The following is a 12,500-nucleotide window of genomic DNA, read 5'->3' as shown; positions in this document are numbered from 1 at the left end:
CAAAAATCCCAGATTTGGTGATCACATAATTTCCTATGGCTTGTGACTTAGCTTGGAAATACCATCATCCTGACTGGTTGTATCTAAGCTGTCTCCCATAATAATGACGATGATTTATCTGGTATTCTTCATTCTTTGTTCCTGCTGTACCTTCCATAAAATGATAAGGTATTCCCACCAGTCAACAATTATGATACACTTAAGCTTATTGACTATATCTCTAACAACTTTCTTTTCTCTTTCTTCAAAATTAGCCTGTTTTTTTTCTTCTTTACTACTTCATGATATATTTTAACCTATATATATATTATTTCCTTATGTTGATTAGATAACCAACCTTCCTGAATATACAAAAGTTCTTTAAGCTTATCATTCCTTGATATTAATCTAACCCCACTTCCCTTTATGTTATTAAAAAGGCTGACCACTTATTTCATCGAAGCCTCAATTTTCGTCTTAGGCTGGTTATTTTCTCCTTCCCGAGCCAGGCCAGAAGCTTTTTCTTGTTCATTATTTTGTTATAGTTCATGAAACTTGATACCAAGGAGATCAAGTTTCTCAACAATTTAAACTCCACTGCAAAACCAGTTACCTCCATATGTAGGTCCTTATAAACTTGAATTTCATCACTTCCTTTTGATTCAGATTTAGTTTTATTATAGTAAATCTCACTAATGAGAGAATATTCACAAACAGCCATTTGTAATGTAATAAAGAACTTTATGTAATGTAAATAAACACTATTCCGAATGTGATATCTATTTTGTTTCATGTTGAGAGTCTATGTACCTGTCTATCTACATACCGGGAGCTTTACCCCTTTTAGGGGAGGTAGTCAAGTTAGAGGCACGTGTCTATTCCCACCTATTTCATTCCCTTCCACCCCCCTTCGCCCCTCCCATCTCAACTTCTCATGAATGACGGGTCATCCCTGCATCCGCCAACTGCCCTGGGTCAAACGCATTGCAACAAGACACAGTACATCCACACCGAAGCCGCGTCACTTAATCAGCAAATCCCCCTCTCCATCCCCTCATGAAGAAAAGGAGAAGACGGGGAGAAATTCCTTCAAACTACGTCAAAATATCATTCACACATAAGTACCCCCTACCCCCTCACCCCCATCCCTTCCCTTTTTTGCATAACAATATCATCCATACACGGTTATTTTCCACTCATCTCTATTATCCTGCCTTCACCCTTTCTTGCTCAGCAGACATTCCCTTCTTGCTCAACTCTCCCTTCACCCCATCAATCCATCTCATTCTCGGTCGTCCCCTCAAATTCATTCCTCCCACCTCTACCTTTCACACCTCTTTTACATATATTTCATCACTCATTCTTTCCATATGTCCAAATCATCCCAATAATCTTTCATCAGCTATATTTGCCATCTCATTTTCTACTCCCACTCTCCTCCTCATTTCGTTTCCCACTCTATCCAACCTAGGAATCCACACCATATATCTCGGGCATTTCATCTCAAACACGTTTAAACTTTTCCTCTCTTCCTCTCTTAAAATCCAAGTCTCTACTCCGTTCAATGCTGTGGGCACAATCACCCCCTCATACAATCTCCTTTTTGAATCCATTCCCAGTTGTCTATTTCTCATAACACTTTTTAATGCCCCAGGGCATTTACTTGCTTCTCTCAATCTACAATTTACCTCCACCGCTACTCCTCCCTTTACTGCCACATGTGACCCCAAACACCTAATGCTAGACTCTCTCCTTTAAGATTTAATTCGAACTCATTGCCACCCTCTATCCTTGTACATGTCATCAACTCATTTTTACCCACATTTACCTTCAGTTTTCTCCTATCGCATACCTTACCAAAACCTGTCACTAACTCCCTTAATCCTTTCTCCCACTTTCTCCATTTTCTTTAACCATCTTCAAATACCCTGCCCATTACCCTCGTCTTTACCTCACGCACCACCCATAAATGTGTAGATTGAATAATCACAGTGATTTGACTCATCCATGATGTAGTCTCACCTTTACCTCAAACCACCACTTTTTCCATTTCCTATTCTAACACAGGCTCTACTACTCTCGTAAAAAGTCTTTCTTGTCTTAACAGTTTTCCCCCAATTATATATACCTGTAAAACCTCCAACAGTGCCTTCCTGTTTACCCTGTCGTAAGCTTTTTCTAAATTCATAAAGCTCCAAAAATCATCCTTACCTTTTGCTAAAGCTTCCTCACACATTTTTCCTACCACAAAAATCTGATTCACTCAGCCCCCACCTTCCCTAAAACGACAAAGTTTCTCAACAAATACTCCCTCTGTACCTCTCCTAATCCTCTCAATTAAAACCTTCCCAGCTACACTCAACAAACTAATCCCTCTGAAACTACTACACTCACATTTGTCCCCTTTTCCCTTGTAAAGTGGAAATATATAGCCATTCATCCAGTCTTCAGGTACTCTAGCCTCCCTTAGGCACACATTAACGTATTAGAAAAAAATAATTGTCAAGTCCACTTTTACTGTACCTTCTTTCTTCATACACTCCGCATGACCTTAACCCTGCACCTTTTATCTTTTCTTCTTTACTTCACTCACTTCCCTTCCTCTTTTGATTTCCTTCCAAAATATATTTTCATTGTTTTCATTTTTCTTGTTATACATATATACAAGGGAGGTATCCAAAAAACAAAGGCATGAGAACCACTCCCACCCAATCCATCCCCACATACTCCACTCCCATCCACCCCCTTCCCTCCCTCTTATCTTGGTTCCTCCTGGATGACGGGTCATCCCTGCAGCTCGCCCACTGCCCTGGATCAGAAGCAGTGTCAAAAGATACAGCAAATCCACAGCAAGGCCTCTTCATTAAATCGGTGAACCCCCTCTCCGTCCCCTTGTACAGAAATGGAGAAGACGGGGAGAAATCCCTTCGGGTTGCGTCAATTCATTTTTCACACATCCTCACTCACGCCCCACCCCCTCCCCCTCTCCCTCATGCATCACAGCATCATCATACACAACCATTTCCTATTCACTTCTATGTTCTGTCCCCTCCCGTCCTTCCTTAACAGATATTCCTCTCTTCCCTAATGTACCTTTTACCCCCTCCATCTCATCTCATCCTTGGTCGCTCCTTCATGTTCACGTTTTCCACCTCTGCCTTCCACACCTCTTTTACTAATCTTCTTCACTCATTCTTTTCAAGTTTTTAAATCATCCCAACACTCTCTCACCAATCACATCTCCCAACTCCCTCTCCACCCCATTCTCCTCCTCACCTCCTCGTTTCTTACTCTATGCAGCCTAGTAACTCCTATCATACTTCTCAGGCACCTCATCTCAAACACATTCAAACTCCTCTCTTCCTCTCTTATGTTCCATGTTTCTGCCCCATACAGTACTGTCGGCAAAATCATTCCTTCATACAATCTTCTCTTAGCATCCATTCTTAAATGTATATTTCTCATTACACGTTTTAATCCCCCAAGACATTTACTTGCGTCTCTCAATCTACATTCTCCTCCTTTTCCCGCCACATTGGCACCCAAGTATCTAAAACTATCCACTTCCTCCAGTTTCTCTCCCTTAATAGTCACCTCCAGTCTGCTACAATTTTCTTCCCTTGTACATCTTATCACCTTACTTTTACTCACATTTATCTTTAACTTCTTTCTTTCACACACCTCTCCAAACTCTGCCATTAACTTCCTCAGTCCCTCCTCTGATCCTGCTACAAGCGCAGTGCCATCAGCAAACAACAACTGGCTTATCTCCCACTTTTCTTCAATTTCTTTAACCATCACCAATTCCCGACCCACAATCCTTGCATTTACCTCTCGGACCACCCTATCCATTTATAAATGGAACAGCCAAAGCAACAAAACACATTTCTCACGAAGTCCCACCTCTTCCTCAAACTACTCACTCTCTCCATTCCTGACTCTAACACAAGCGCTACTACTCTCATAAAAACTCTTTACTGCTCTTAAAATCATTCTTCCTATTCCATATATCTATAATACCTCCCAGAGTGCCTTCCTGTCTACCCAGTCATAAGCCTTTTCCAAATCCATAAAAGCCCCAAAAATCATCCTTTACCTTTTTCTAAAGCTTTCTCTCATATCTGTCTAACCAGAAAAATCTGATCCACGTAATCCCTACCTGTTCGAAAACCAAAATGTTCCCCACAAGCTACTCTCCTAATCCTTTCAATCAAAACCCTCCCATAAGCCTTCCCAACTACACTTAACAAAGTAATCCCTCTTAACTACCACACTCACACTTGTCCCCTTTGCCCATGTAAAGTGGAAATATACAGGTACTCCCCCAGTCCTCCAGGACCCTACCATCTCTTTAACAAATATCAAATAACCTCACCAGCCAGTCCACCATCACTATATATATATATATATATATATATATATATATATATATATATATATATATATATATACATATATTACATACATATATATATATATATGCATATATTAAATATATATATATATATATACTATATATATGTGTGTGTGTGTGTGTGTGTGTGTGTGTGTGTGTGTGTGTGTGTGTGTGTGTGTGTGTGTGTATGTGTGTGTGTGGGGGGGGTTGTGTGTGTGTGTGTGTGTGTGTGTGTGTGTGTGTGTGTGTGTGTGTGTGTGTGTGTGTGTGTGTGTGTGTGTGTGTGTGTGTGTGTGTGTGTGTGTGTGTGTGTGTGTGTGTGTTTGTGTGCGTGCGTGCGTGTGTGTGTGTGTTTGTGTGTCAGTGTGTGTGTGTATGTGTGTGTGTATACACACACACACACACACACACACACACACACACACACACACACACGCACACACACACACACACACACACACACACACACACACACACACACACACACACACACACACACACACATATATATATATATATATATCACCTTTCTCACCATACACCAGATAGGGTTTGGCGTTCTGTCAGCGGTGATACCTCACGAAGTTTCTTCACAAGGACCTAAAGGTCCTATCAGAATATATATATATATATATATATATATATATATATATATATATATATATATATATATATATATATATATATATATATGAGAGAAATTCGCAAGTAACAGTGACATCAATATGATCATTTTTATGATAGTCGCATGCAGGATCCTCGGGAATCAGTTCGATTCCAGGTTTCAAGAATTTTATAGTTTCTGCTGGTGTAGTGGATTAAGGCTCTGTGAAGGTAATCTTACGGGTGGCCGAAAGCAGTGAGTTCGAACCCTGCATGCGACTGTCATAAAAGATATCAGATACACATACACACACACACACACACACACACACACACACACACACACACACATATATATATATATATATATTGAAGTATGTAAGACAAATGAGTGGAAGGGTGGTGAGTTAAACACAAAGAACAGTTGGAGTTTTATTCACTGACGTTTCGTCCTTACCAGGACATTCTCAAAGTACATACAGTTTCAGAAAATTAACAGCTTATATAATCCATCCTTGCCGTGTTCCCCTCCTTCTATACTCCCATCCGTCCCTCTACCCGACTCCGACTATGTCACTTCTCCCTCCGTTCTCAATTGTCCTTTTTACCTCCTTGACAATCAGAGTACTTACCGCTCCTGCTAATTTTATAAACCCTTCCCTATGGTTGATGCAGGGGTGGGAAGTAATGTAGGCTGCCTCTACTATTTTTCTTTTCTTTTTCTCTAGACCTTTGTGGAGCACCTCTATCTTTTTCCAATCTGGAAGATGACCACATTGGTCTAAATGAACTACTAGCGAGTTGGAGGTTCTGTGAGCTCTGACGTCATTTTTGTGCTCATATGTCCGTAGCTCCACTGATCTTCCCGTCTCTCCATAATATCCTAACGGACAACCACCACATGGTATATTGTAAATCGCGCCCTTCTCTATATCCTTTTCTGATCTATTTCTATTCTTGACAACTTCTCCTAATTTTTTTTTACCCGTGGAGAAAGCAACGCTCACACCCGCTTTTGTGAGAATATGTCCCAACTCCTCCGCGTACTTCGAGTTGGGGACGGACAAAAACTCCGCCCTGCCTTCTCCGGACCAGTCGTCCTTCTTCCTTCTGCACAGATTGAGGAAGAAAGCAACGGCAATAATGAGAAGGAAGAAGGACGACTGGTCCGGAGAAGGCAGGGCGGAGTTTTTGTCCGTCCCCAACTCGAAGTACGCGGAGGAGTTGGGACATATTCTCACAAAAGCGGGTGTGAGCGTTGCTTTCTCCACGGGTAAAAAATTAGGAGAAGTTGTCAAGAATAGAAATAAATCAGAAAAGGATATAGAGAAGGGCGCGATTTACAATATACCATGTGGTGGTTGTCCGTTAGGATATTATGGAGAGACGGGAAGATCAGTGGAGCTACGGACATATGAGCACAAAAATGACGTCAGAGCTCACAGAACCTCCAACTCGCTAGTAGTTCATTTAGACCAATGTGGTCATCTTCCAGATTGGAAAAAGATAGAGGTGCTCCACAAAGGTCTAGAGAAAAAGAAAAGAAAAATAGTAGAGGCAGCCTACATTACTTCCCACCCCTGCATCAACCATAGGGAAGGGTTTATAAAATTAGCAGGAGCGGTAAGTACTCTGATTGTCAAGGAGGTAAAAAGGACAATTGAGAACGGAGGGAGAAGTGACATAGTCGGAGTCGGGTAGAGGACGGATGGGAGTATAGAAGGAGGGGAACACGGCAAGGATGGATTATATAAGCTGTTAATTTTCTGAAACTGTATGTACTTTGAGAATGTCCTGGTAAGGACGAAACGTCAGTGAATAAAACTCCAACTGTTCTTTGTGTTTAACTCACCACCCTTCCACTCATATATATATATATATATATATATATATATATACATATCACTTTTTCTCACCATACACCAGATAGGGCTTGTCGTCTTGTCAGCGGCGATGCCTCACGAAGTTTCTTCACAAGGACCTAAAGGTCCTATCAGCATATAAATATCTATATATATATATATATATATATATATATATATATATATATATATATATAACCCACAGGCGGAGAAAATAAACTTCGAATAAAGAAGAATCCTATATTTCGGCTATCAACTGTAGCCCTCTTCAGTTGATAGCCGAAATACAGGATTCTTCTTTATTCGAAGTTTATTTTCTCCGACTGTGGGTTCCTGTGTGTTATTTACAAATGTGCTACTACATTTCTGCTTAGAAATATATATATATATATATATATATATATATATATATATATATATATATATATATATATATATATATATATATATATATATACATATGCTGTAGATAGATATGTGATTAATTACATTCTTTCAACTTCTAAGAGACGAGTTTTGCGATATGGGCAAATATCTAATTTGATTAGTGATCACACGAAAAGCAAGTGCTAATACACGAGTCTGAAAGGAAAACTCTGATTCCTGCGATAGTTTTAACGAGTCTTTTTTCTGTCATCTCTTCTTTCCGATTTTTTTTTTCGTTTTTTTCTTTTCTTTTCTTTTTCTCGATTCTTCCTCACGCTTCCGATATAAAAGTAAATGCGAAAGTCTGCTTTGAAAGGCTATCTTCTGCGTAAATCATACCGTGTCGTATTACGAGTGTAAACTAAATGCTGACCCACTTTGCCCGACAAAAGCCCTTCTCCGTCAAAAGTTTATTTTTCGGCAACATTTTTCTCTGCGGAACTTTTCCTTGAGCCGGACGCGCGCGTCTCCGGGTGCGTTTCCTCTTTTTTATTCTTTTTTATTTTCTTCCTTGTTATGTGTAGTGTTGTGTGTGTGGAGGGGTGGAAGGAGCCTGGTTAAGTATTTGAATATATTCATAATTACGTGTAAGAACTTTTTTCATGTGACTGCAGCTATGACTGGACTGTTCAGCACTCACTTTGTGTATGTGCATGTGTTTATGTTCGTGTGTATGTGTGTATGTGTTTGTGAATAAAATAGAATGGAATGAATATAATAGAATAGAATAAAGTATAATAGAGTAGAATAGAATAGAACAGAATAGAATAGAATACAATAGAAATAGTAGAATAGAATAGAATAGAATAGAATAGAATAGAATAGAACTGAATACAACACAGTACAATGCAATAAATACGATACAATACAATACAATACAATACAATACAATACAATACAATACAATACAATACAATACAATACAATACAATACAATACAATACAATACAATACAATACAATACAATACAATACAAGACAAGACAAGACAAGACAAGACAATACAATACAATACAATACAATACAATACAATACAATGCAATACAATAAATACAATACAATACAATGTAATACAATAAATACAATACAATACAATACAATACAATGCAATGAAATACAATACAATACAATACAATACAGTGCAATACAATACAATACAATGTAATACAATAAATACAATACAATAAATACAATACAATACAATGTAATACAATAAATACAATACAATACAATACAATACAATACAATACAACACAATACGATAGAGTAGAGTAGAATAGAATAGAATAGAATAGAATAGAATAGAATAGAATAGAATAGAATAGAATAGAATAGAATAGAATAGAATAGAATAGAATAGAATAGAATAGAATTCGTTTTACTGCTTCGACTTTTAGAAAAGTGTGGAGCGCATCTTCTGCAAACAGATAAAGATGTTTTACTTCTTAGACTTTTAGAAAGTATGAAGCACACCTTCTGTAAATAGATAAAAATTATGAAAACTCTTAGAATTTTAGAATATACGGGTAACTTTTTTTCGGGCGATAGTTAGAACCATTCATGACTATGTGGTACAGTTTCGGCCTCTGGCCTACAGAATGGATATTAATTCATTGGAATCAGTACAGAGAAGAATGACCAAAATAATACTTTTTTTTTTCAATCATACGAACACATTTTTAAGCACCTTAACATACACCCTCTGGAAAGACGTAGAGGGTTGATCTAACACAGGTATTCAAATGGGTAAAGGGCTTTAACAAGGATGGTTCAGAGAAAGTCATCATATTAAGAGAGCAGGGAAGGATTCTTAGTAATGGACTTAGATTGAATAAATTTAAGTTTAAGAAGGAAAGAGGCAAGAACTGTTTTGTCAACAGAGTGTTTAATGAATGGAATAGACTTAATGACCATGCAGTGAGCAATGTTGAAACACTTGGTTGTGCTGAGAAAAGATTAGATGATTTTATTTATAGGGATGAAAAGTGGTAAGGGACACGAAACTGCCTAGTGTAGACCTCATCGTCTCGCAGTCTCGTCCAGTCTTAAGTTCTTATGTAACGTAGCAATTCCAAGTTATTCAGCATAGTAGCAAAAAGCATATTATACTAATATTATTGCATTTTTGCTAAAACATCTAGAACATTCATTTCTTAAATGAACCAGTTTTAAGTACGTACAATAGTAAACACTGTAAATATATATTGAAATTTATTTGGTCTAACTTACAGTAGATTGTTATATATTCATCTGACAATTTCCACATCCTCACACTGAAACAAAAAATGGTAAGAGACAAGTATGATTAGAGAATGGTTGTGTGTATAAAGAAATGACGCAGCCTAAGTATATTTCTTCTTGTCTTCTCTATTTTTGCATAAGCGACGAGGAAGTAGGGTCACCTTGTAAATCAAGTGGTAGGGATGAACCAGCTTAGGCTTTCGAGCCGTTTGGGATGCGCTGTGTCTTGCTGTTGATGTACTTTTATTACCAGCAAATTGAAACATATGGGTGATGGATGGGAGCGGGATGGGTGGGTGCAGGCCTTGGTGCATATGAGTGTGTGTGTGTGTGTGTGTGTGTGTGTGTGTGTGTGTGTGTGTGTGTGTGTGTGTGTGTGTGTGTGTGTGTGTGTGTGTGTGTGTGTGTGTGTGTGTGTGTGTGTGTGTGTGTGTGTGTGTGTGTGTGTGTGTGTGTGTGTGTGTGTGTGTATGTTTGTATGTGTGTGTGTGTGCGTGTGTGTGTGTGTGTGTGTGTGTGTGTGTGTGTGTGTGTGTGTGTGTGTGTGTGTGTGTGTGTGTGTGTGTGTGTGTGTGTGTGTGTGTGTGTGTGTGTGTGTGTGTGTGTGTGTGTGTGTGTGTGTGTGTGTGTGTGTGTGTGTGTGTGTGTGTGTGTGTGTGTGTGTGTGTGTGTGTGTGTGTGTGTGTGTGAGTGTGTGTGTGTGTGTGTGTGTGTGTGTGTGTGTGTGTGTGTGTGTATGTATGTGAGTTGGTGTGTGTATTTATGTGGGTGTGGGTGTGTGTACGTATAACATACACGTACAGACTATTTTGTCACTCTGCCAGGGCTGTGCCGGACATTCAACAGAACTATTACACGATCCTTGAGAAGAACGACTGATATCATCATAATACCATCCAGGAGTGTTTATACCTAACCCGATGAATTCGTTACGATTGTTTTCATTCTATGTATCTATCATAGCCAACGCCAGAGACTTGTTCAGTTAAAGGAAAACCTTTAGTTCTCAAAGGGTTGAAAATTTTGTCATGCAATAAATCCAGCAATAGCCAAATAATCAGGCTTCAAGGCATACGCGCAATCAAGAAAAACAGAAGAAAAAAAATTCTCTGAAGTACTGAGCTTCCATAATTTTTATGTAAACAACGAAATGAAAAAATGGAATACAGAAACTCCAACTTGACGAGTATGTAAACCTCATCTTTCCTACGCCTACAAACTTCGTCGCCCTCGCGAACTGACGCCGTGGCCCAAACTTTATACTTTTGGCACAATCTGCAAAAATATCTGATCTGATCAACACGCGAGTTTCTTCTTGAGAGTGTAGGAGAAGTGAGGGAGGTCCAACTTGGCTAACGTGAATTTCATATTCGCTGCAGGAGTAATTTTAATCCGTTATCTATCAACGGGAAGATGTTTCTGTAAACTGAATTAAAGAGTCTGGTGTTAGAATTAAAATATCTGGTAATAACATAACAAAAGCAACGGGCATTGGATAAATAAAACTATTTAGCGTATAGCAGATCAAAATGGTGATAGGTAAAATATTGTTAGAGTTTATATTGAATAAAAGAACCTGATGTTGGGCAAAAGACAGTCATCTGATATGAAAACAAAATGCATTGGATTTAAACAGAAAACAAAATCCTTAAAGATGTGATAAAATGGTCACAGTCCCACTTGCAAGGTTATCACATTTCAGTGTTTTTTATATATTATTTATTCGAGATAAAGTCAAACGGTATTATACAAATGAGAAAAAAACTCGTCCCTCCCCCAAAAAAAATAAAATAAAATAAATAAATAAATAAAAATAACGCCTACTTCGATTGACTTGCTTATGATTATCATCTTGGTATTCATCCTTGCTCCCATCTATTTTTTTTATTACGAAAAATACATCCCAAATATATAAATTTCGAGAGCTAAATATTATTGTACGTCATCGCATTCGCTCCGCTTTCATAGACTAAAATATGAAGTAGTACAGAGATACAATCGTATATACATAGACATGCGAATAGACAAAAAAAAAATAGAAAAAGGCAAACGTCAATACAGTATACGAGCAGACAGACCGGCTTTCGTATATTTTGGTGATAAGACCTTCTTCACCCATTCGCTACGAATATATATTTTGCAGAATTTACTTAGGATAACTCCAAATAACTTCATTCATCTGAGACAGCGTTTCAACCAAGGTTCCCCGGAACCCTAAGGTTCCGCAAAAGGTCCCTAAGGGTTCCACGAGAACAAGTGAGATAAGCTAATGCACTTTTGATTTTTTATTTCATTTCATATACGTAATATAATTAAACACGCATGACATATTCTTGGTTATTGTAATAAGGTAATATAGACATCATCCTATCTAACCTATTATTACGATGAAAATAAAATGAGAAAGATATGGTATATGTTTTTTTTCAGTGGTTCCTTGAGACATGCAATTTATATTAAAGATTACGCAAGGCTAAAATATTGAGGAACTCTGATCTAAGAGGTGGACTCTAGAGAAAATCAGTTTAGGCTCCATTCACACGTGTCGACTTGTCACCGTCTGCCGTCTATAACATGACGTCGTGTTCTCAAACAACCATTGGTGTCTATGGGCACTTTCACAAGTCACGACCACGGCCACGTGTGAAGGCCCCTATAGACACCCATGGTTATTTGAGACTACGATGGCGTGCCGTAGACGGCGCACTGTGAAAAGTTTATACGTGTGAAAGGAGCCATACTGAGTAGTGTGGACGACATTTTAAAACTTTCCCTTTAATACAATTGTTTACCTTCAATGTATCTGAAGGTGTTCGCACAGTCGATTTTGACAAACTGGACATAAAGAGACTCAAGGTGTATTCCGATGTATACTGAATTAAAGCATTTTTTCAACATGTTTTTCTTAATTTCTTTTAAGTTTGTCACGTTTATATCACTCCAGTGAGTAAATATTCTATTTATTCTTGTGGTCCATATACCATACAATTCAAA

The 12,500-nt window shown here is 38.2% G+C and overlaps 1 protein-coding gene across 1 annotated transcript in view; it reads right to left on the bottom strand.

Moving 5' to 3' along the window:
- LOC143027378 (neural cell adhesion molecule 1-like) overlaps positions 1-12,266 on the bottom strand; it is a 549,844-nt gene extending 537,578 nt beyond the window's left edge. The window contains exons 1-2 of the mRNA XM_076188661.1: positions 12,190-12,266; positions 9,495-9,538 (exon numbers count right to left, since the gene is read on the bottom strand). Of these exons, the coding sequence (XP_076044776.1) occupies positions 9,495-9,538; positions 12,190-12,266 (121 nt within the window). The remainder of the gene's footprint in view (positions 1-9,494; positions 9,539-12,189) is intronic.
- Between the last annotated feature and the right edge of the window lie 234 nt (positions 12,267-12,500).

This window comes from Oratosquilla oratoria, chromosome 8 (assembly GCF_046742065.1).
Source record: "Oratosquilla oratoria isolate Oo_2021 chromosome 8, ASM4674206v1, whole genome shotgun sequence".
Lineage (NCBI taxonomy): Eukaryota > Metazoa > Arthropoda > Malacostraca > Stomatopoda > Squillidae > Oratosquilla > Oratosquilla oratoria.
The sequence above is the reverse complement of the archived record's forward strand: the minus strand, read 5'-3'. Positions and strand labels throughout refer to the sequence as shown.